Genomic DNA, 25,830 nt, shown 5'->3' with positions numbered 1-25,830 from the left:
ACAAAACGTATTCTGGATACAATTAATCACAATTAATCATTTGGCAGCACTACTACAAAGCTGTCACTGGGGCAGTATAAAAGCTAAAAAAAAGTACATGACTGTACCTTAATTAACACCTTTTTGATTTTTTCTATTTGTCTCCATTAACAACTAATAGCACATAATTAGTACCTTAAAGAAACAGTTCCCCCAAAAAAGAAAACGACCTTTAAAGGTATGTTACTTGTACACATTAGTACTTTTGAAAGGTAATCGCCCCAGTCAAAGTTTGGTATACCCTTTTCTGAGAGTGTGTAGATTTCCATTAATGAATGAGATTTCTTTTCCCGACTGTCTTTTGTATCATGCACATATCGCTTGATGTTTATACGCTGCTGTGATGCTTTTCATTTTTGTTTTAACCGAACAGCTGGGCAGAAGAGTGCACAGTCTAGGCTGTAGATTCTGGAGAGTTCGGGGTTTGGTCACTTGCTTCTGGTTCTGACAAACCCAAAGATCTCATGACAGGATGAGTCCACGATGTTGTCTGAGTTACATGACTGAAGGAAAAAAAAAAGAAATATTAAATTAGCAAACAACATCGCTAAATGTAAAATGTTTTGAATAATAAAAAAAAAAAATGTGCACAAACATTTTAAAGTTTGGGGTTGGTAAATTGGTAAAGCTGAATTTGTTTGTTAAAATAAATGGAAAAGACTAATATTGAGAAATAATATAACAATTTAAATGGTAATTGTTTTCTTTTATATTTGATATATTTTATAATCTCATTTAATCCTGCGATTGCAAAGCTGCAAAACCATTCTGAAACCATTCTTTAGTGTCACACGTGCAAACATGTTTCATTATATTATTATGTTGTGCTGCTTAATACTTTCATGGAACACACAATTGTCTACACATAATACATTTTTTTTAAATAGAAAGTTCAAAAACAGCATCAATTTTTCTAGTAACCTTGGAAAAGATTTCACTGTCACTTTTGACCTTGCTAACTAAAAGTATGAATTATTACTAAACCCAAACATCTAAAGCGTGCATGGGACATTTTAAGCATGCAGGTGAATGCTGGTGTGTGTGTGTGTGTGTGTGTGTGTGTAATGCAGAACTCAGGACTCATGGGTGTGTCATTGAGTGCAACTTCAAAACTCTCAAAAGGAGTGATGGATGTCTGCAATACTAACTGGGTTGTTTTGAAAGTTATGCAAATAAAAGACCATGCTCATGGGAAGAGGAGATCGGTTTCCTATCTCTAGAGATCAAAAGGTTCCCTAAATTTAATCAATAACAAAATGAAGATTCTGCCGGTTCAGCAATATTTGCAATTTTGTGCTATTTTGTTCCCGAACATTTGGCTGCAGAAGTGCAGTTTTTTGCAATGTATCTATTGAGAATGTTTACTGTAGCTGAAACCGTTTATCTCATGCTGCACAAACAACTTATGAAGTGCCCTTCAAAACAAGAGAGCTGTTATTTACATTTGGGAAGCAAACCAGAAACAAAAGAACCGTTTTTTTTTTTTTTTTACGAATGTACCTGAAGCTTCTCATAACTTACTTTACGTAGTACTTCACTCCATCAGCAGTGTATGCCTCATCCCAGCCAAAAGGTAAACCTGTAAATGAAATCAGATACATTTACTCTACATGAGGACAACAAACAAGACACTAGAGAAGTCTGAAGCCAAAAAGAAACTAAACAAAGACAAAAAAACAGCATTGCAACATTTCTCGCTGATCCTCTTGATCCTGAGAGGGCAGTGACCGTGAGAATTTCCTGGCAACTGGATGAAATGGGGTCATAAAAGAATATGCTAAGTGTCCCGACATATCTGCATAATCTGAAAAGCTATTTTCATAAAAAATAAGGAATGTACAGTGAAAGTGTAACAAGCATCAAATGGGAGCGAATCAGATTTTAGTTTAAGGATGCACTTTTTATCTCAATGCACAGCTTCGGATTGAGAACTGATGTGTGCCAGGTTATAATAATTGGACATCAGCCAAAAAAATCAAAAAATCAAAAAAATGCAAGCAGACACTACTGAAGGCTCTGTATGGAATCGCATTAATACGTGCCACCATACTTGGTAACAAATGCCTGACAGAATTTGATCTCGACACTCCCTCTGTACGTGCAGGAAGTACAATTGAGTACAAAAGTAAGGCTGCTGGCATACACGGTGTCCTGGCATGACTTTATGGCTTTCTCGTCACAAATATGATCTGATCAAAAAAAGGGCGATGAAATTAATACGCATAATATCCCACTGTCTAGATTTCACACACAATCAACATTTTGACAGGAAAGGCCAAAGAATAATTCATGCCGTCTCGCATCCCGTCTTCTACAAACAAATGTCCCCGTCTACATATAATGTAGTACCTATGGGAATTTACAGTCGATTTTTTTGTATCTACATATGAAACAAATGAGCAGAAAATGTAAGGAAGAAATTCTGGAACATAATTTCGTGTTTTTATAGCATTTATCACTGGCACTGGCAATATTTGTAACATTTAATATTAAAGTAGTTAATTAGAGATTAAGCAATTATAATTCATTATTATAGCAAAAAACGAACAGCGAAAGAACTAAAATTCTATCATGATTTAATTATTAATAAATTAATTGGAGCTAATGCAAATATTTCTCTTTTTTTTAAAAATATGCACACGTTTGCTCTTACTCTTATACCTAATGTATCAAAAACTAAAACAGTAAAACGTTTAGACTCATCACATTCAACTATTAAACATCTAAATAATTCAGGCTAATTTAAAAGGGTAAAATTTGACAAAAAAGGTATACTTTGCATCACTCAAACAACTGTTAATTGTTTCATACTAACGCCAAACATAAAATATGAAATACTGGATGGACAATTTGTCATTTTTTTTTTATTAAAAAGACAGATTTCAATACTTATTTCATAACTGTTTCTTAGAATATAATCAGAATGACGTTCCATTTTTAGTGGCCATCAAATCAAGTCTTTAAATTCTACAGTCTAGAGATCTTTTTTGCATTCAGTGTTCTGACGTATCCACGGTCAACACAAACCGTTACTGCCTTGGGACAGAGTAAAGTAGCTCATCACATGCCTCTTTAATTCAATAAACTCTTTGTTTTCTAAAGGCCTTGCTCTAGTAACCAAAAGCGAATGATTTCACTAGATCAACACCATGATACTGGAAAGACAATTTCAGCTGCCTCAAATTACGCCTCAGCAAATCAGATATAATTGGGATAAGCTGCAGACGCTCTCCCAAAATTGATTTGCTGTTCTCTTAAAGGGCCCGCACGAAAATTCTCTCATTAGTGTCATTCCAAACCTGAGATATTAATATTTTTAGAATGCAAAAGAAGACAATGTCCTTTAAAATTCTTGCATTTGAGTAAATGATGATATAATTTTCCGTTTAAAGGCCAATTATTCCAACGCATGTCTCCCCTTCTGCCTCATTGATGAGCCTGTCACATGGCTCCATCCATCACGTGGAGAGCACCGCCTGTCTCTGAGCTGAGCTGGAGTTGCTCTCTCTTGGTTTCAATCGGTGTGATGAGGGTGGCCCTCCATGTGCAACTCAAAGCCTGCCTCGTCCTCCCCCGCAGAGAAGCATTCAGTCAAAACGTGAGTATCACTCACTGAGAGGTCACATGCTGGCAGGTGTGTGGGACACGTTTCCCTGTTCCCAGAGCAATCATTTTAGCTCTTTCTTCCCTCCCTCAGCTTCACTGATCCTTTGACCCCTAGAGTCTTCTATCTTCTACTCTAATCCATCCGTCTGTCCATGTTTCTCTCGTTTTTGTGCATCACTTGGTACCTTCAAAAGATGTTCAATCATGCTATTTATTGTAATTGCCTTTTTATTTTAAATAATTAAATATTATAAGTATTTACTTTAATATGTACCTATTGGGTCGCACTTTACATATATTCTATATACTTAAATTAATCATTTGATACAATGCACTTATTGGCTCACACGTTTTTACATTGTATTTTTCAAATATAATTACATTTATATTTACACTATTGACCCATCCATAACACCTTAACCCACCCTTAAACCTACAAATACCACCAAACATGAACACAATAAGTATACTTAATGTAAAAACATTGAAGTTAAGTCGTACCATGATGATTCATTTTGTACTATTTGCAAATAATATTTTATTTTTCAATATTCATTGTCGGTTTGGACCGCAGTGACAAAAAAAACTACGACTTTCATATATTTTCTTTTTATGTTCCACAGAAAAAAAAAAAGACATTGAGGGTAAGCAAACTTTCCATTTTTAGCTTAACCATCTCTGCAAGGAGGACGTATCCTTCAGCTCGATACTCTAATCGATGCACTGATCTATGTTTTTTTGTTAAAATATTTCATGAAAGTTTATTATAGCATTCATTTATTACGCCATTTCATTAAATTCACTATGCCATTTAATCAAGTTCGCTATTCAAATGCACAAATATATTCACTGCACACAATGTTCATTCAAAACACAAATGAAAAAAATGGTTGAAAAGCGTGTCCATCATTGATTAGCCTCAGTGTTTATGTATTGAGAGAATAAGAGAAGGCCGGAGACGCTCTTTTGTCTGGGTTCCGCTGCGTCCCTGAACTGTCTGTTTCCTTTAACATGCAAGAAAAATCATGCCTGTCTGTAATCGACAATACGACCCACTTATTTTCTTGAGGTACAAAGAACGGGCTACTTCAGCTAATATTACTATTTGTCTATATTATTATTCAGTCTACCCATCAGGTCTTTTTAATACTTGACATGCTTCAATGGCTCATTTTGAGTTTTATGAAGGTGTTTTGAACATGTTAAAATACAGAAAAAGAAAAAGGCAGGCTTCTCGGTGTTATTTTACGCTTCCAAAGCTTTGGAGGGACTGATATCAGTATGTTTTGACAAAGTGGATCAATTTAACTAGGCCAACAAGATAGTATTTTTACATTTAACATAATATAGAGTTGCGCCAAAGATGTGGACAATTGTTTTCTAGCAGCTTCGTATCCAGGCAACGATAGCAGCAGCGAGTTGAATCAGATCTAAAAGGCTTGTATTAACAGCAAATACACCTTGTATTGTGTTTCCTTATGAGATCGACCTAATTTTATTCACTATACACCTCTAAATAGATTAGATTTCATGATTAAGGTGGTTTGGCTCATTTTCTACAATATGGCGAAAAGTGAAAACGCTTACATCATAAGAAACTCAACAGACAGGATATGAAAAATTCAGCAAGAAAGCACATTATTAAATCAACTTAAATGTAGATCACTAGGCTGTCTGGTGAAAAGGAAAAAAAGATATTACATGGCTAACGCCATCTAAATAGGTTCTATAAATTTGAACAATACGTTGAATCTTGGTCTTAACGATAGAATAATGTTTAAATGTGTCTAGTTTAAGAGGCTCGTAATGAGACGGGATCACGGAAAGACTGCCAATGTTTTGACCTCTACAGGTCATTAGATGCATTTATGTAAGGTCAAATGTTGCTGTGAGGTAAGCTACATATTTTCCTGAGAATTACAAAGTTGAATGGGGTCAGGAGTTGAAGCAACGGCTAAATGAGCAGACTGAATGTGGTTCTTAAAGTAAACAAAAGACTTGCGTCACATTTTTAAAATGCATCCCCCTTGAACGATAACATCTCACCAAGTTCATCTAAAATTGCTGGTGCCGTAAGATACATTTTCGTGTGACACAAAAAGTGTCAAGCCAACAAGTATGAGCGTCAGACAAACTAACGCGAGGGATAGTTGCAATTAGGTCGATTTTGTTATGTTTGTTTTTAATGGCAAAGCAGAAAACATGGGTGTACACTTACAGTCCAGCTCTAGAATGCCTCTGACAGTATTAGTTAGTTCTTTAGCTTCCCCAGCGAGACCCGATGCTGTCCAGGGTGGTTTCTTCCCGCCTCGAGATGACAAGGTCTGAGGCAACTTTGGATCGCTGGGAGAACTGAAAAACAAAACACACAACTCTTTATTTTTTTAAGCACTGTAACCTAACCTTAACCTAAACGTTTTTTATTTAATAGACATATTTTTTATTCGATTTTATTTCGCATTGTTTTTTTTAACTCTCTAAAACCGAAAAACTGTGTCAGTCTTGTATTATTTTCAAAAGACTTGTTATAAAAGCTCTACAAGAGTGCACTCCCTTTGACCTGAAATGAACAAAGCATGCTGGGAAGATTGGCGTAAAAGAAGCCCAGCATGACTCGTAATAAAGGGGTTTTGGGGAAGGGGATTCAGACCCACTGACATGGATGGACCAGTGTTATGAAAACATATTATGAAACTACCACACTTTTGGGTCATTAACAGAAAACTGAAATGAATTTGGTCCAGACTGATTTGAGTCACTGGATTAAGATTTGCTACAGTCTTATTTAAAAATAAATAATTTATTAATAATATATTTACATATAATATGTCATTTATTCCTATGGTCCAGCCATTACTTCAGTCGCTTTATTGCTCAACATTCTCCGATTTGCTGCTCAATAAATATTTCATATTGTCAGTAGTAATGTTTAAAATAGTGCTTTATAGTGATTTTCTTTTCAAGTGCTGAATAGAAAGTAAAAGAAAAACATTTTTAAATACTTTATTTTGTAAAAATATAAAAATCTTTACCGTCACTTTAATGAACTTATTAACTTCTATGGTATCTTTAGGGCTAGATAACAATGACAGTATAAAGTAAAGAAGAGTTTGATAAAAGTTCTACGAAATGAACTCGTATTTAGCATGTAACTAACGATCCATCTTTCATTTATTGGATGCGTTCAAGGAAGAGCGAGTTGCAAGTTGTAAAATTGTATTTTGCCGCAAATTGCTGACAGCCTTCATTTCGACTGCTGAGGACATGCGCAATATTTTCTAGCTCTAATAGAAAAAGACACAGTGGCCTCTTCAGTCAGTGGGGATGATCATTAGAGGGAAAAAGGGCTCTCCAGACGTTCTCTGCTAGCTGGGCAAGGGGCGACAGGCTGCAGGAGGCCATGTTGATTGGGCCTAATCAACATCACTGCCACAGGAAGGTGTTGTCCTGGCCTCTAGTCATTAACTATCCCTGTCCCTGCCAGCGAAGTCTCTCTCATAATAGAAATAAAGGCAAAAGACTTACTCTGGAAAAAAAGTTACCATTTACACACCCTGAATACACAGCCTCCTACAATATCAATGGCATACTGTAATGACTGTGTAAAAGGTCCCTAAAGGAAGAGTCTTTGTTATTAAATAATTCGTTTCCACACACCTGTTGCTAGCGAAGTGTAGTATTACTGTCTGGCATACTTCAAATTAGATTACAATTCAGTCAAATAATTAGATCTGCCTTAACAAAAGACTGACAAGGGTATGAGAATAATCATCTTACCTATAGCCTCTTGAACCGCTTTGGTTTTCTGACAAAAAACCTTGGACAGCCTGTGGGGGTTTTAAAATGCAGGTAATCAGATTAGTCTATATTTGCAAGATTTAAAGCTGCATAAAGATATATAAAGATATATTTATTATAATTATTGTTGTTATGGATTTAAACCATTTACCTGTACAACAGTAGCAGAGTCAATAATAATAATAATAATAATAATAATAATAATAATACTACATTATGAAGATTATTATAATAAATATTATAATAAAAATTATGATGGGGATTATTATTATTAATACCACTGCTGCTAGTACTGCTTGTACGGTTAAATATTTTAAATCTATGATGATAATATAAATAATATTTGCATTACAGGGTACATACAGCATATAGGTAAAAGTGCAAATAAAATGAAGTATCTGATGCACGGTGTCCACGAAATGAACTAAATTCTGGATGCAGTGCTAACCATATTCAGCAAGAACCAAAGTGGCTATGCATCGCATACTTCTGGAATATATATTATTATATTCTTATGCAAAAGACAGAAGTAAAGTACATGTTTATTTGAACTGTTCTGTGGTAAATGTCTGATTTACAAAGTCCAGTGACGTGCTAACTGAGTTGCAGCATCAGTGGAAAAACAGTTGCACATTGATGTCATGTTTTTTTGTTTTGTTTTTTAAATAGCTGCCTAATGAAAGGGTTACCGCACATTCTATGTCAATCATATAAATGTCAGTACAAAAAAATGTCCGTTATGTTTGTAAGAACTCTTGGAATGATGAGGTAAATAAGCTATGATTGGACGACCACCTTTGGCCGCTTCATAGAAGCTGATGGATGCCATCAGAAGGACATTCCACACACACTTTTTTGCCTCTTTGTCAAAATCAACAAAAGAAGTGTAAATGAGATGAGAGTACAATGAGAGAGAGTACAATTTAATATCCTGAGTCACTCCACATGTGCAATTTTCGTGGCGAACCCTTATTTTAAGATGAGGATGTAAAGATTTAATGCGCATTTGGTTACACTTAATTACAAAATGAGATATATCACCTCCACAAACTGAAGAAGTTTACCCGTGGAGACTTCAAAACCCTTCTTTGCAGTTTCACTCTTCCGTAGCTGGCATTCGAGTACAGAAATCCTTTTTTTTAGATCTTGCAGATCGTCCTGTATAGAAGAGATTGCAGTTTTAATAAAGTAAAATTTACTTTTCTTTATGCAAATAAATGCTATTGATTCAAATCGTGTCTAATAAGTTTTTGCAATTACTGCAATAACTGGTGAAGGTGATTGTGCAATACAATTATTACATAGTGTGTTTTTCAATCATTTTTACAGTTATAATAATAATTAAAACTATATATATCCAAGTACGTCTGGTGTTTTTCTTTAGAATTAGCATTTGTTTCTGGCTACTTTGTATAGGTTTCTATTAAAGTACTGGTACTTCTCAGTGGCTTGAAGCTGGCATTTAGCGCATTTCAAGTGAAAGTACTCGATGAATATATACTAAGTGTGAAGAGCATTCACTCTGTATTGCTATCTCATTTTTAACCAAGATGGCTTTTAGAGGCTTTTGCATCTGAACTCTTCTTCACATACATATCACATATATACATATATATATATATATATATATATATATATATATATATATATATATATATATATATATATATAAATATATATATATATATATATATATATATATATATATATATATATATATATATATATATATATATATACACACTACATAATTATTGTGAAAATAATTGCTGTGAAAATAAAGTCTATCCTGGAGAGACGCAAGGTTGCTAGCCAGAGTTTTCAAAAATAACCTCATCAGCCCACGTCACCCTGCAAGATCATGTTAAAGCCTTCGCAGCACATCAGCCCAGTTACTGAATAATACAAAGCAAACAGTGACCTACTTTCTATAGTACACGAGAGAGCTAACACCCGGAGTGGGGCCGTGCAGGGGATGTGGATTGGGAATGTCTAGTGTCAAACTCTCAAAGTGGGCTACCTTTCCACGGCCGGGTTGCTCAGTTTTCTGCGACTTCATTTCAGCTATCTCAGCCTCCAGGAGATGGATAACCTCTTCATAGTCCATCTCCATTCCCCGGGCCTGTTTCTGAGCGGCCTCTGCCAGATGGATCCGGGTCCGCAGGGATCGACTCTCCTCCACTGCAGATTTTGCTTCCTGCAACAGCGGAGTTCCACTTAGAGCGACAGTGCTGAGAGTGCATGTACAGTAGGACGCTACAATGCTCAGGGGCTCTTCCCCCTAACATTGCAAACTCAGTGCACTTGAAAAGAAATGCCAGCACAGTCTCGTCCCCCCCTCCTTCCTCCATCACTTCCCTCCAGACTCGCAGCATGACAAAGCACAGCTCTGCTTCTTTTAACCTAGAAGTTTAAAGCGGCTGAAAGAACAAGTCATGTGAAAACAAGTTTCTTTATGTCCAGCTCTGCTTTACAGAGAATAGACAGAGCAGGTTTTTGGCAGACGCGAACCAGTAAAACAAGCTGTTACATAATACAGGTATATCGAAAGATGTTTTGGCATTAGCGAAAACCACAACATCATCGGATACTTGTCAGCACGGCATCGCTCAATAGACATCAGACAAAGGAAAGGTAACCAGGCCATTGTAATTATGAAGCTGTGGGGTATGATAGCATTCTTAATGGACAGGTGACACGAAATGTGCGAAAAGCACACTGTGAGCATCTACTGTATAAATGAACGTGTGGTAGTTTACAACTAAACATTTTTGTGACTTTCTTACTGCGGACCTATTAGAGTAAGACTTTACTCATCCTGGGTACTATTAACTGTCACTTATTTCAGAGAACCAGGAATAACTAAATTATGAAAAGGGTACAGATAATTGCCCACTGAATGAAGAAATTTACTTAAATAGACATGATAGATCTTACATAATTTTTTTCTTTTTTATCAGAGGGGCCTATAAATCCATTTAACGTCCCTGTATAATGGAGAAAATGCAAAGTGGATTATAAGGATCGTGCATTGGTTACAATTAACGTAATTTTCAAAGAATGTGGAATTTAAAAGCACACGCTTTATAACTCTGTCCCAGAAATCCTGAGAAACAGAGGAGCTGGCTGGGGGAAAAAAAAATGAACAAGAATTTAATGAAGTATGAAAATGAATATTAAGATATAAATCTATAGAGATAGTGAATGCATTAGAGCAGAATAATTCTATTCATATATAGTAGCAGCCATATTTTTTTAAATTTGTTAATACTTAATTTGATTATCAAATCAACAGCACTTATTTTATGATTAGTTATACAGTAATACATATATATATATATATATATATATATATATATATATATATATATATATACATATATATATACAGTATTTGTTTATTTTTTCATTTTTGATCCAAGTTAATTTTATTCTAATTTGTAAAAAGACTTGATTTAAGATGCTTTTCAAAACGTGTTAATATTGAAAACAATTTTGATTTGAAAGCAAATCAGTGTTGTTTTAACAATGTCTAGATATTCTTATTGGGAAACAAACTATGGATACATTTTAAATGAAATTCAGTTCAGGTCAATTCATTTTTGGTGTAGGGCTTTTCAAAGCTCAAAACAAGCTCTCTATTGTATCCGTATCCCCAGATCGCAGAGCACTAAAAATTTAAATGGAGAGATCTTATCCCTAGAACCACATGGACATGGTCACACCTCGCGTTTATACACGTTTTGCTGTAATGTAGCTGGGTGAACGCTGCGTGGACAGTGATGTAGCCTGCACATTTCTCACAAGAGAGGAGGCTTAAAAGCCCACTGCTTCGATGCTGAAAAGCCCATCAGCCTACCTGTTGCTCTAATGGCAGATATAGAAGGTAAAGTGTGGGTGGGGGTGAAGAGAGCAGAAAGGATTCAGCAATACAGAACGAAGCTTTAAAGAAACATACAGGGCTTTAAAAAGCCCTGGTTTCACACCACAGGGAGTGTAGTACATCTATTAGCGCTTCAGTCTGATGAACTGGATACGAACCGAGCCCTCTGTAGTGCTCCAGGAGGGAGCAGCTGCGACTCCACAGACTGGAGCAAAGCGCTCTGGGAAGGAGAGACAGAAGTTGCATTGACCCTGACACCAATCAAAACGCCACAGGGCCTCGTACAGCTGACCAAACATTCAATGTGAAGCTTTGATAAAGAGTATGACTGCATTTTCCTTCTTATTTAGATCATCTCTCAAAGTCAACCGCAAGTGAAATTGGTGTTGCTTCAATTCATTGTTGCAAGTGAATTGAAATTGAATGCTTTTGCGAGAGGAGATATCGCAGCAACCGGGTCGATAAGAGGGCACTAATAGTCCACCACCGTTTCAAGAAAATGTGAGCGGTGTTTTTTCTGGCAAAAAATTGCTGCCATGATATGAAGGTGTCCCTAACTGATTGCTAACGTGTTCTTCCAGCATGTTGATATATGGCCAAAAATTACAAATAAAAATAAATAAATATCAAAATATCAAAACGAGTCCACAAACAAGTCTCTATGATATTCTGTGCCCGTCTTATGCTCACCAAGGCTGCATTTAATTATATAAAAAATACAATAAAAAAACGTATATTTTGAAATATCATGGCAATTTAAAATAACTGTTTTCTACTTTAATACAGTTTCAAATGTAATGTATTCCTGTGGTGGCAAAGTTATATTTTAGCAGCAATTCTCCAGTCTTCATTGCCACACAATACTTTAGAAATCATTCTAATATGCTGATTTGGTGCTCAAGAAACATTGTGTTGTATTATTAAAATCAATATTAAACCATTTGTGCGGCCTAATATTCTTGTGGAAACCATTTCATATTTTTACCAGGATTCTCTGATGTATAGAAACAAAATTTATTTGAAATTGAAATGAAACATAAATGTTCTTAATATCACTTCTGATCAAATTAATTATGATTTCTTAAAAAAGGTAATAACACACCTCTTTTCAACAAGCTGCACAATTTGTAGTTTTTTAGTCATGTCCGTAACACACACAAGCAATACTTAAATGTCGGTGGTTATTTTCAAAACTATAAACCATAACAATAAACTGTACTGACAATTTTGCTTAATTGATATGCAGCAGGATGATCCGAATGTACTGCTCTGCTGCCTTAGTAACAGTCTAATAAAACCATTAAAGTCCAATTAATCTTGCATAGAATGCTGAGGCTCTTTGGATTTGGTTTTACGTAACGAGCACTTCTGAGGCTCTGAGATAGAACCCAAAGGGCTTGTGGGTGCCCATTTCTTTATAACTCATAGAAAAGAACTATTTCCAAACACCGACCGCCATCCCTCAATGTCCTACATACTTCATCTCCCACATGATGTTCTTAATGTGGGCGTTACAAGCTTCCTGTAGTGAGCGTAACACACTGAAAATAGATTTTTGGGTATTGCTCACAGCATTTTTCATTTTTTTTATTTTAGTTCTGTATAGTGCTGCTGAGAAAATAATGCAGTTTTAGCATTTAACTCTACGGAGCACCTGCATCTCACCTTTAAGAGTTCAATGGCACATGTGCCCAGAGCTCCCCCCTGTGGCATATCTAACACGGTGCATGTAATTCTGAAAAATGTAATTCTGAAAAACTTCTAAAGTAATTAGAAAAATCTACTAATTATTTATAAACTTCATTGCATGTAAAAATGTATTAAAGCTTTATGCAGAAATTTAAATAAGATGAAAAGATGAGTAATTTAGATCATCTTATGATCATTCTAAAATGCAATCGCGTTGATGAATAGGTTGCAGATGTGCAGTTATAATGCTGTAGCCTGCTAAAATAGTCACCAAAACAAACTGTTCTGCTTATGGTGAGAGCTGTTGGAATGAGTTGCGTACCTGTTTAACTTTTGTCAGTTCCTGCAGCATCTTATGATTAAGGCTTTCGGATTCTGCCAGCTTATCCTGTTAGAAGAGAGATCTTCGCATGAGTCAGCATCAGAGTAGCGCACTCATTTTGACAAATAGGATTAATAAGAGCTTCGCTCAATAACACATGAATGAATGTCACACACTCCAGCATGTGACAATGTTTAAAAATCGCTGTCATGCTGGTACCTGCATTCTCTTGAGCTCTCTTAAGGCCTCAATGTGGTCTTTTCTTAGTCGCTCCATCTCATCCAGATCATCAGAGTCTGATAACGATGGCTTAGAAAATAACAGTAAATACACAATATTATATAAAAAACACTGGCAAATAATACAACATATATATGCACATTATGCGTTTCTGCTGAAAAAAACAACAACAACAACACTTACAGTGGTGTTTAACTGGGACTCAATGAGATCATCTGATGTCAATCGAACTACTTCCTGTTCTGAGTCAGATTTGGATGGCAGTTTGAAGAGTTCCTTTGCCACTCTCTCAAAATCTTACAGAAAAAAAAAATTCATACTAAAATGTGTTCGGACATATAAAATGACTCATACCACTATGACTTAAGGAGTTTATTATTAAAGCGGGAATAATGTCCTGTATAAGTTAGGAGAGGTAAAGAGCCACTGGTACATGAACAACTATGACATAATGAAGACTACCAATTTTTTTCTCACCTCCATAAGCCACTGTCCCTCCTTGGTTCAAACGCAGCCTTTCTCTCAGAGTCAGGACCTGAGACTCAGTAGGCTTCAATCCCAGTACCTCCAGTGCCTGTGGAAAAAATAAACACCCTTTTAGAACAATACGCTACACCAGTATAACGTTGTCAGTGCTTTCTCTCTCTCTCTCTCTCTCTCTCTCTCTCTCCCTCTCTCTTTCACACACACACACACACACACACGATTCAAAGTCTATGCATAAAATGTAATACAACTAAAAATAATATAATTCATGTATTTAGTGTCAGTTAAATGTATTTGATTTTAATTAAAATAAAAACTACAAATAAAACTATAAATATGTCTTTTCAGAAAATTATATAAATATTTAATAAAACTACATATTACTGTAAAATGAGCTTCAGGAATTTAAAATAATTAAAAACAAAATTTAATTCTCTACATTCGTTTCCCTAACAACAGATCTACAAACTGCTGTAGTCCAGTGTGATTTAACATAATGAAGCTATGGCACAGTCTCTATTGATTTTCCCATAATACCACAGGAGGTGTGGATACAGGATAGCATGCTAACTGCACATATTGTTCAACAGTGGGAATAACGCCCTCCACACATGATAGTAAAACCGTAAAAGATCAATACAGTACTCAGACTGATGGGTAACTAATCATTAAAGCCCGCTGGAGGGGACGCCCATTGTGTGACCTTGCTGTAAACAAGGGATGTTTCTGTAATTTTGTATTATGGAGACCTGCTCTATTTTCTCGGGCTTGAGTTCGAAGCTGGGAGTCGAGGATAGAGGTTTCAAGGGTCTGCAGGTATTGCTGGGATTACAGGCAGCAATTGCATCTGGGCAAAGAGAGAGAGAGAGAGAGAGAGAGAGAGAGAGAGAGAGAGAATCCAAATGAAAAGCTCTTTTGCAAAACAGCTGTTTGTGATTTTGGTAGAGCACATCACATTTTTTTTGTAAGACTCTTACATAACTCTATGAGAGTATAATTTATTTAAGTAGATGCTTCACAGAAGTATTTGGGCATTTAAGTCCCACTTACAGATTCTAGAGTGTCTCTGCATTATATAACAAAATATCGAATTAAGTAGAATTAATTTTACAGAAATATAGGACATGTTTTCTAGCAAAATGTTTAATATTTTTCGGTTGTCAGACATTAACGCAACACTGATTTAAAATTTGCTTGCAGAAGACACTTGCTTTCATATTTTGTATTTAATGCAAAAAGAATTATATACTCAAAAGTTTGGAAAATATTTTTTTTCATAAAGTAGGCATTAAATTGATAACTTTTAACTTTTTAAAAGTATTTTGAGTTTCCTTAAAAATATCAAGCAGCACAATTTTTTTTCAACATTCCTAATTATTTGAAATGTTTCTTCAGCAGCAAACAACCATATTAAAAACAACTTTTGAAGGATCATGTGACACTAGAAACATGATGCTGAAAAATCTGCTTTGCCATCATGGTAATAAAATTATATTTTAAAAGTATATATTTTAAATTGCTATAATATTTCACAATAATAATGCGTCAAATAAATGCAGCCTTGGTGAGCATTAGAGACTTCCTTCAAAAACAAAAAGTAAATCTTACAGCATGTTTTTTAGTTTCTGAAAATGTTGAGGGCAATTCAGGTCAACAGTTTAAACTCTCTTTCAAATACTACACCATTATATCTGATCCCTCATGATGGCTTGGATAAATGCTTTGTGTACAAGCAGGAATTAATTTTGTTTGCATAGGCTGTTTTTTTCTCCATAAACCCCACCCGACTGTAAACTGGAGAGAATGCACAATGCTTTGCTTAAAATAGTGCCAACCCTGACAAATCCTCTTATATGACGAATAACTGTGAGTGTAACTGAGCTTACAGGTTTGTGCTCTGATCATGAGCTCACTATCTCATCATTTATTGTTCACTCATTTGTTTTCTGCATATTTGTTTATCTTTTTGCAGGGATTTATTTCCCGATAGTAAATTCCTGGAAATTCAAAGCCATTTTAGAGAAATATCAGAGAGTCCCCCCTCACAGCCCTGTGCATTAAAGGGGTCTCAATGAGAATTATATGCAATATAAAATGATTACTTTTCATTAACTGAGCTCTAGTGAAAATATACAAGTGTTTCCCTCATAGGGTGTTCCCAATGCAATATTGCATACAGAGTTGGCGCTATTTTAAACAAGGCAGATCTGGTCTGGGTGGGGTTTCTAGAAAAAAACCAAAAAAACAATATTAATTCTGGCTTTTACACAAAGCATTTACTCAAGCTATTATATGAAATCAAATATAATGGTTTAATATTTCAATCAACGTTTAAATTGTTATCGCAAAAAGGCTCCAGAAATTACACTATATAATTACAGTATTTAATTTATTTTTCTTCATTTCATATTTCATATTCTCGTTCAAGTACAGCTGGTGTTTAAATCTGTTATAAATCGCAGCTCAGAAGAGCTTTATTAAAGGTTCTCTTCAATGAAATGAAACCCTGTCCTGAACAGAGTTGAGTATCCTCGATTTCACCTGGAGTTATGTGTCATGTTGATGGTAATATCCATTTTCAAAACCATGCCAGCTGGATTATCTTGAGTTACAAACACAGCATCTCATCAGCACACGTCTGCCGAACAGGTAGCTTAATCCAGGTTATGCTAAAATGCTCCTTATCTATGAGTTTCAGACTGTTCAAAGGCAAAATGCCACGCGCAAAGCATCGGAATGTGAAAGGCTGCGCAGACAGTGCTATTCAATCTGTGAATATAAATAGGAACACATATGTGGTCGGTTTAAATTAAGTTTTCTTTATTGTCATTTTAATGTTGGGATTACAGTTCTAAGCAGAACTAAGTAAAAAAAAAATCTACTGCATGCGTTATGTAAAAGTTACAGCAAAAGAAATTTAGTTTTTATAGTTGGATAAATATTAAAAATGGATCAAAAAAAGATTCAAAAATCACTTTTTGAATCTTTTGTTCCCACTTCTACAATTTAACAGGTAATTCTCACAAAGTATATTATTAATTGGCCCCAAAATCAAAACGAAATAAATAATATTTTCCTTAAAGAATGTTTTTTTCATATTTTAAACACCATCAAAATGTTTTGCATGGTGACTTTTTTGTATTGTTATGACTAATGTTATTGAAATATTTCATTTAAACATCATTGTACTACTTTCATTTAAAAAATGTATTCGTGAGTCCAACTGTAATGCATATAAAACAGCTACACAGCAACCAATTTATGCAGCAATGAGATGTGCATATAAGTATAATATGAAATAAATGCATACCTTTTTTCAAAACCAGTATATTTTCACGTTTTTGTTTTCCCTTATGCATTTTAAATCCTTTAATGTAACTATTATTTTGTTCCCTTGGATAATTTCCTGTGCTACTCAACATATGCTCTGAACAGAGTTGAACTTGTACAGTACGGAGCTCATATGGGATTCCTATGAAGGAAATAGTCTTGCAGTACCAGAGTTGGCCACTGTGGTGCAGGCACTCTCAGGTGAGGACACGGGGGTGAGAATAGGCTTTGCTGTTGTTGGCCGTACCTGTAGGAAAGACACAAATTGAAGCCTTTAAGAAAACTTAAACCACACTTTTAAAGCAAGAACAGTTATTGAGTTGCGTTATTGAGTAGTCTTAAATCTCACCTTAGTAAGTTCTACAGAAGGCAACGTCTCACTTCCAGAGTTGGGGGTGTTGGCTATTTTAGGAACGAGACCTCCAGGCAGAGTTGCTCCCCCAGGTCCAGCGGGCCTAAGTTGGGCTGCTGTAGTGCAGGGAGGCTGAAGGGAGATGGGGCTGTGGGGTCCACTGCTGGAGCCTGACGAAGACCTTCGTCTGATAAATGCTATTTCTACTGTAGGGTCTGGTCTGTAGGGCAAAACAGTGATGTTTTTTTATCTGATTTTATAATCTGTCACCATGCATCTGCATTTGTCTTGGATGGAAGGAGAGAAGATACAGTACTAAGTATATTTACATTATGTTGTCATTCTTGAAAAGTTGTCTTTTGACTGTTTGTTCACACAGACATATATATTTGAGATTTAACCTGAGTTTTGTTCGAGTGAGTATGGTTTTGGCTTCTTCATGTGTTACTCCAATGAGTGATTCCTTATTGATGGATATGAGCTGGTCCCCAGCCTTTAGTCTCCCATCCTAGAGTCAAGAAAAACCCAAAAAACATTTAATGGACCTAAAATGTATTTAATTTTACTTTAATTTATTTCAAACAAAATGTGTCTAAAAATAAACAAAGTGTAATATTATGAAATAAAGTTTAAAATAATTATTTTCATTTTAACAATTTTATTTATTTATAAAAACATAAATTTTTTAGCAGACATTACTTCAGCTCTGAAATCATTCTATGCTGATATGCTATTATCAGTGTTGAAAACAGTTGAGCTCCTTTATATTTTAACGAAAACCATAATTTATGATAAATAAAAAGTTTAAAAGAACACTATTTATTCAAAACAGTAATCGTTTGCAATATTACCAATGTCTTTACTGTCACTTTTGATCAAAATGCATTCTTGCGGACTTAAAAAAATAAATAAATCACTGATCTTAAACTTTTCTACAATTTTACAAAATTAGATTAAAAAAAAATACCTTTTGGCAATCACCTCCTTGTATTATTTCCTGAACATAGACCATTGGCCCCTCGGCTCGGTTAGCTCCGCCCCTGATGACCAAACCTAATCCAGTTCCTTTGGCAACACATATCAACTGAATCATGCAGTCTCTGGGGAAAGAGAGGTAAACATAAGGGCTTGGAACAACAGCAGAAACAGTTTAGTCTCTTCAATCAGGAAACTACAATCAGCAACAGTGAGAAAGCTGCTAGTTTCTGTAATTTGTTTTGGTAGTAAAATTATACACAAAAGGATGGCACTCACGTGCAGACTTGTGGAGGTGGGGAGGTAATGCAGGCAGTGGTGTATACTGGGTTTGGGTCTTTAGGGCTCAGAAGCAGAGGACTGGTTGATCTGGAAGATGAGGAGGAGGAGGCAGTGTCGGTGATCTTTCCTGAAGACAAGAGATTTGCTTTTTAATACTTTCAATCACTTTAACTTAGAATAAGATTTCTTTGCATATTTTATGCAAACACCACTGTCCAAAGGTTTGGGGTATTTATCGTTAATGGTTGTTATGCATACCAAGCATGCATTTTTTGATCAAACAATATAACAATATAACGACGATATAACAATTTAATACCAGTGTTTTCTATTTTTATAATATGCATGTTATTTATTCCTATAATGTCACAACTGAAATTACACCCGTCTGATTTGTTGCCAAAGTAACATTTCTTGAAATGAGAGTGCTGCTTAATATTTTTGTGTACATTTTGATTTGCGTTACTGTTTTCTGTGAGGATTTTTTTCTTTATTGATGATTGGAAAGTTCAAAAAACAACATTTAAGTGAAATAGAAGTCTTTTGCAATACATTGCTAAACGTGTTTACTGTCACTTGTGAATTGAATGCATTACAGCTAAATAAAAGTAACAATTTACTTATTTTATAAATTACTCACCCCCAACTTAAAAAAAAAAAAATAGTGTACACATATACATTTAAAGTGTGTTCTGATGCATGCATGCATGATGTAGAAGTGGCTATTCGTGTAGAATTGAATGACAGAAATAGCATTTTATGCACATTTACATTTAGTCATTTATAAGACACTTTCATCCAAAACTGAAGACAATGGAAGCAACTAAAATCAACAAAAGAGCAATGATATGCAAGTGCATTAACAAGTCTCAGTTAGCTTATGCAGTACATGTAGCAAGAAGCAGAAAAAGTAGAATGCTGACGTTATGTAGAAAATCTTTGGCACATTGCAAGCCATTTTTGTCAGCTGTTGCAGGTTTTCAAAATCAGACATTAGTCATTCACTCCTGAAATTCAGTATAATGACAGATGCAGTGAAAAAGTACCTGTGGAAACAGAGGTGTCTGATCCAGAACTGGTACTACTGCTGGAGCCGTATTTTTCCATTAACTCAGCAAATTCCCTCCTAATTATAAACATATAAAGACAGTCACATATAAATTCACCTCATCGATTTTCTGAATACATAATTTTCCAGTGCTTCACAATAAGAGGGCTTTTGTACAGACTACGTCTTTCTTAACACTTTCTGTCAGTGTTGTGTTCGAAGCATAAACGCTATGTGGGTTTTCCATTCTGTAAAATCAAGCGTTACGCAAGCATGAACAAACTTGTTCTAAGGAAGAGCTGGAGAATATTATCGTTTTTTAGATTTTAAAATACACAAAACTATTAACACGCACCCACTCAACAAACTTTAAACCCCCAAACAACATTTTAAAAGGCTGTGTGAAGTTATTTAATATGACATCTCCCATTAAACGCAACTTCCTCATTAGTCCTAAAAGGAGCTTAGAAGCACTTAATTAGATTACGGAAGTCATTACAGATAAATTGGTATCAAAGTTAATGGCCAGACTGTTTCCAAGCCAGAAATGCGATCTAGGCTGTAATCTTTAAATTTGTATTATGTTCTCAAAATCTGTGTACTGTACTGAAGCAGTTTGTTTGAGGTGACTGATTGTCCATTAATTATGAAGGTAATCCTTTTACAATGTTACAGATTAAAACCTGGTCTCAGCTGGTTCAACCCAGGACACATATGACAGACTTGTGGCCCAAATACGTCAACAGCTGTTGAGTCGGGAGAACAAAAGTGCTCATCAGGAAGTCACTGTGACCAGCAAAATGCCAGTTCGATTTAAACAAAGACAGACAGAAAGAACTTGACAACTGCCCAAATCCGAGACCTCTGGCTAAGCAGACAATGCCAAAACAAAACAAAAGTCTCTGCGTGCATCCTCCAAAAGCGATTTAGCACGGTGTAGCGGCTTCATGTTGCCAGTATGGACTCACTCTATAGATCAAGTCTCCTAAGAAGATTTATAAACAGCTTTACTAATGTTTGGAGTTCATATTTTAAAAAGAAATTGTTTAACAAAAATAAAAAAAAAAAACAAGAAATTTAGTGTTGGAAAAACAGCATCACACTAAACAAATGGCAAAATTTTCAATAAAGTGCTAAAGACGTTAATGCACTTAAGTGTACTAAGACTATTTTTAGATTTCAAAAAATCGAGACGCTCATCTGTACTCATCCATTTATAGGATTAAGCATATAATGAACAGTATGCATTCTGTGCTTGGCAATCAGTATTTCCTGTCTCCATATAATTAAAATCCTTAAAAACAAAACAACACAGAAAAAAAAAAAAAAAAATCTATTCCCTTAAAAAAATGTAACGTCACGCAATTCATGAAAAGTCATCTTACCTGGAAGAGTCGTCACGTACAATCAGTAAAGACATGTGATTTGTAGCTGACGCCATCCGAAGAACCTCCACTGCCCTAATATCAAACAGATTTCTTAGATTAGCCGTTTGACTCCACTTTAGGCATCTTCTGTTTTAATACAATTCAGAATGCATTACTTTTCATTTGTAACACCTCCTAAATTCATGTTGTTAACATCTAAAATGAGGTCCCCTGCTCTAAGACGCCCTGAAAGACAAAAAAAAGTATATCATATATCATTCCAAGAATCTAAGCAGAAACATTGAGTGGAGATTTTGGGTAAGAGAACATACCGTCCTGTGCCGCCACGCCACCTGGCAAAATTCGTTTAATGAAAATGCCGAACTCTTCACCGCTCTGTTCCCTGTAGCCACCAATAATCTTCACGCCTGTCAAATTGAGAACAAGATTTTTAGGATTAATTTTTTATATGGGGGTAAGAGAACAAAGCAAATCAAATTGAGCACCGAATGCTTTGAACAATAGAGTAAAAATAGAGTAAAGCAGTTTTCTAGGAACATTATTATAGACTGTAAGAAATGATGCTTGTTTGGTTCTCACCAAGTCCTTTTTTACAGTCTGTAAACTCTAGTCTCTCCACAGCACGGTTGATGCCATGGGGCCCCATTATTGTCCTGAAAAAAAGAGAGATTCCTTGAAATATTAGTACAAGAGATATTACTATAAAAACAAGATTTTCAGAGAAATGTTCCAGACTGTTTTTTTAAAATACAGATTATTAAATGGATGGTAATAATGCGGTTGACCCTCAGAGGCATGAATGATTAAATCCTAAAAGAAAGGACATCATAATCATTCCTATTCTTTTCCCTCAAAATATTGCATATACAGAGAGTAGCACATCCGTCCATTATGACAAAAGATCATGTCAAATGTGAAATATGTAAAAATAAAAATATTTAAAGGGGGCATTCATATAAAATAGGTGAAAAATAATTTGGATGCAGACCTGAATGCTTTTAAATATCTGTAATGTTATGGACATAATATACAAAAAGCTAAAAAGAAAATCGCTTTTGAGTATAATAAAACAGAATGGTGGCTGAACTAATAAATGCTTAAATACTTATATAGGAAGCAGGTTACTTGTGTGGGTTTACATAAAAATCCCTTAAACATGTAGAAAAACACTCAAAACACCAAATGATAAATCCTTTATAGAAAGAGGGTATGTATCAAAGCCAACGATGGCCTGATCTCTATTACCTTTAATCCTTATAACAGACTGAAAGCAACAGAATAGAATGTTTTTGCCTTTAACTAGGACATCGAGTACAAATTGAGTAAAAGATTTACAAATATTACCACATATTTTCTGGTATTTATTTAATCTACATTTCAACCTCCATCATGTTCTTTTAAAGTGTACTTTAAATGCTTTCCTTTGGAGGCTACATGCAACGATGCATGTATAGAATTTTAAAAAAGCGATTTGAAAACCGATACACAACGTTCCCTTCTTATTCGTTTAAATGTGCATCTGACTTCATCAAAATTCAGCAAACAGATGTTATTTAAGCTTTATCCGTTTGTTAGACAAAGAAGTAGGCATGCACTATTGAAAAGGCGATTGTTATTCAGTAGCAACGGTGGGTTTGTTTGAGGTCAGTGCTAAACACAGCTAAAAAAATATATAAATATATAAAGAAATATAAAAACTGCAGAAAAATGAAATATTTAAATTTTAAGGAGTGTGCTTGTACATTGTGTATAATATTTAGAAAAACTAAGCATGTGAAATGCACTGCGTTTATTCATACCTGGAGTCGCTGAGACTCCAGATGTCTGTACAGTTTTATGAAAGATACAAGTTTATAAACATATCAGAAAAAAGTATGTTTTTTAACTTAAAATCCAGTCAATATTTATTTTGCATCGGCACTGTAATATACATATACAAATTATGATAATTGAGAAAATAAGTAATACAAAATAAGTAATAAAAAAGCAAAAATACATTCTGTATTAGTGTAAAAATTATTAAAAGTACTAAACTCATACAAAAAAAACTAGTTAAATGGAAACACGCATGTATTAACAAAAGACAACGTTTTTCATGGAACAGATGATGATACAACTTTTTAAATCTCAGACTAAAAGTGCTGTTTTTGTTTTGTTGAGTTCATGTGGCGGTCAGCGCGAACTGAACAGGATGACAAGGACAAACGCCTGCGCTCCTTGCTAGTGCTGTATTTAACCTGATTCCCATCTCTGCAATAAGCGTTCTTCGTTATCTCCCCCTCTGCATCGTAAACAATGCACTTTAATCTCAGTCACATTAAGAGCAACAAAGACAATTAGAATCACTGTACGTTCATGACGACACGATCCGTCCTTGACTGCAAGTCACGGTCGCCGCGCGTTTGCTTCCATCCAAAAGATTTTTTCCCAACGAAACACAAACATCGTGAAGCATTACGTGAAATAAAAAGATTTGTCTTTAACGAGTCACCATGAACAAAGAGAGCTCAGATGTAGCGCGTGAGATTGTGTTACAAAAGATCCAGCATTAAACTGATCACTTAATTCTACCTAATCTGTCTTACCTTGCTCAAGCCGTGTAAGGATATGCGCTCGGGTGACTACAGCAAAACTACGCAGGCTTCCCCCCTACGATGCATCTCGTCTGTCTTTCTTTAACTTTCCGCTTCATGCTAGTTCATCGCCGAGACAAAGATAATGAACTCTAAACGACGAGTTCTCATATGCTGTCAGCTGCTCTCCAGTAAAGCTATTTTCTCTGCATTACCAGACAATAGCAAACGCTTGAGAAGGAATACGCCGAAGTGTTCCAAGACAACACGTTTAAACAAGCAGAAGAATCAAAGACGCGACTCGAGCGCAGCAAATAAGGCTATGACAGACATCAAATAAGCTTTAAAAGCATTAGTATTTGCTTAATCTAAAGTCACTCAGCCTGATAACAACCAGATAATGGCATTTCCTACCAGTAGAGGAGCGACAGCCCGTCAAAGTGTTCTGCCTCCACTTGTGGAAGCAGTGCCATTGCAGGTCCACAAGCAACTGATGGTTCGTCGGAAAGTCTACAGTATCACCGGGTTGGGGGGAACGGCGGTTCAAATCAGGTCAGTCTCGATGACCGAGAGACAGCAATCTACCCAGACACTAACAGACATACTCCTACCTATCCGCTAATCTCTCCTGATACCCCGCAGTCACATGGTTCGCCTCACCTCTCTCTGCGCTGTCACAGCTGATGATGATTCTGCCTCTCCGGAGGCAGGAAAGCTCAAAACTTGACACCGGCTGTGATGTGGATCGAGGGGACGGGAATCCGACTGCATGATTTCTGACGCAGGGACGCTGAATCTACAGCGCAGTCTACTTAAAACCGAAAAGACAATTAAGAAACATATGTCAGCTTTGTAAAAATAATAACTGCGTATGCGTGTAAAAAAACTAAATAAAAACAAATGGAAATGCATTAAAAGTGTTTAAAAATGATGAAGAAAAAAACGTTTTACCACTCGCATCACTGAGGACGGTTTGTATTTGAAATACTCCAAGAAAAAAACAACAACAACCCTGACACATAGCCTATAAATAAACCACAATTTTTAAATATTTTAATCTTTTAACCATTCGTGGCCCTTAATCCTTGAATGGCACCACAGGAGAAATAAGGTTAAATGATGCCATTCATCTGGTGACCATGAGGAGGCGCTTTGAAGCCAGGCTGCAATTTTAAAGTACAGTAAGTAAGGCAGCATGATGTTTATGGTGATAACTCATGAAGACTAGAACAACAAAAATTCGAACATTATGGGGTTTTGCTATTTTTTTCATAAACTATTAAGCCAAATTTTACCTTAAATTTACTTCAAACGTCTTTACCTTATTTATTTAAATGTAACCATTCACAGCAAATAAAACCCGAGCTTTAAAAAAAGTGCTGTCAAATGATTACATATATGCAAACATATTTTTTTCATTATATACGTGCATGTGTATTTATATAAACAGGACATACACATGTATTCTTTATTTTGGATGCGATTAAACGTTTGTCGGTGCTATTTTGAAAACTTTTTTAAACTGTGGATAAATTGATCCCTGAAAGTTAAAGTGTATTTTTTAAGGGTTAAAGAATACTTACGTGTTGCATATCCGTGTTGTTGAAATGTTCATTAGGCCTAACATCGTGAGGAGAGTAACGTTATTGCTCGTTCAGACCATTTCGCGCACTTTTTTGATGACGGATTAAGACGCTTCTTAAACTTTTGCCATAATTAACTTGATTCAAGCGGTAACATACGAACAGTTATTATAATGTAACATCGTTCATGTGGTAATCACATTTTGTCTCAGTACCTCAAGCTAGGTCAGTTTCTT

At 35.4% G+C, this 25,830-nt stretch overlaps 1 protein-coding gene across 4 annotated transcripts; it reads right to left on the bottom strand.

The window, feature by feature from the left end:
- stxbp4 (syntaxin binding protein 4) lies at nucleotides 1–25,830 on the bottom strand. 4 transcript variants are annotated; one of them, XM_043253092.1, is made up of 23 exons: nucleotides 25,595–25,829; nucleotides 24,672–24,822; nucleotides 22,018–22,091; nucleotides 21,750–21,845; nucleotides 21,594–21,663; nucleotides 21,436–21,510; nucleotides 20,049–20,128; nucleotides 19,000–19,129; nucleotides 18,713–18,845; nucleotides 18,147–18,253; nucleotides 17,743–17,965; nucleotides 17,562–17,640; nucleotides 14,813–14,910; nucleotides 14,055–14,151; nucleotides 13,761–13,873; nucleotides 13,557–13,646; nucleotides 13,338–13,403; nucleotides 9,464–9,640; nucleotides 8,485–8,601; nucleotides 7,423–7,472; nucleotides 5,864–5,997; nucleotides 1,561–1,618; nucleotides 1–542 (listed from the first exon to the last, which is right to left on the bottom strand). In XM_043253092.1, exons 3-23 carry the CDS (start codon nucleotides 22,082–22,084, stop codon nucleotides 434–436), a joined length of 2,169 nt encoding a protein of 722 aa, XP_043109027.1. In that variant the 5' UTR covers nucleotides 22,085–22,091; nucleotides 24,672–24,822; nucleotides 25,595–25,829; the 3' UTR covers nucleotides 1–433. The 4 variants fall into 4 exon arrangements, with proteins under 4 accessions (XP_043109027.1, XP_043109028.1, XP_043109026.1 ...); XM_043253093.1 differs by having other exon boundaries at nucleotides 24,672–24,819; XM_043253091.1 differs by lacking the exon at nucleotides 24,672–24,822 and having other exon boundaries at nucleotides 25,595–25,830.

This window comes from Puntigrus tetrazona, chromosome 12, assembly GCF_018831695.1.
Source record: "Puntigrus tetrazona isolate hp1 chromosome 12, ASM1883169v1, whole genome shotgun sequence".
Classification (NCBI taxonomy): Eukaryota; Metazoa; Chordata; class Actinopteri; order Cypriniformes; family Cyprinidae; genus Puntigrus; species Puntigrus tetrazona.
Note: the sequence above shows the minus strand (reverse complement) of the source record. Positions and strands in the feature narration are given on the sequence as shown.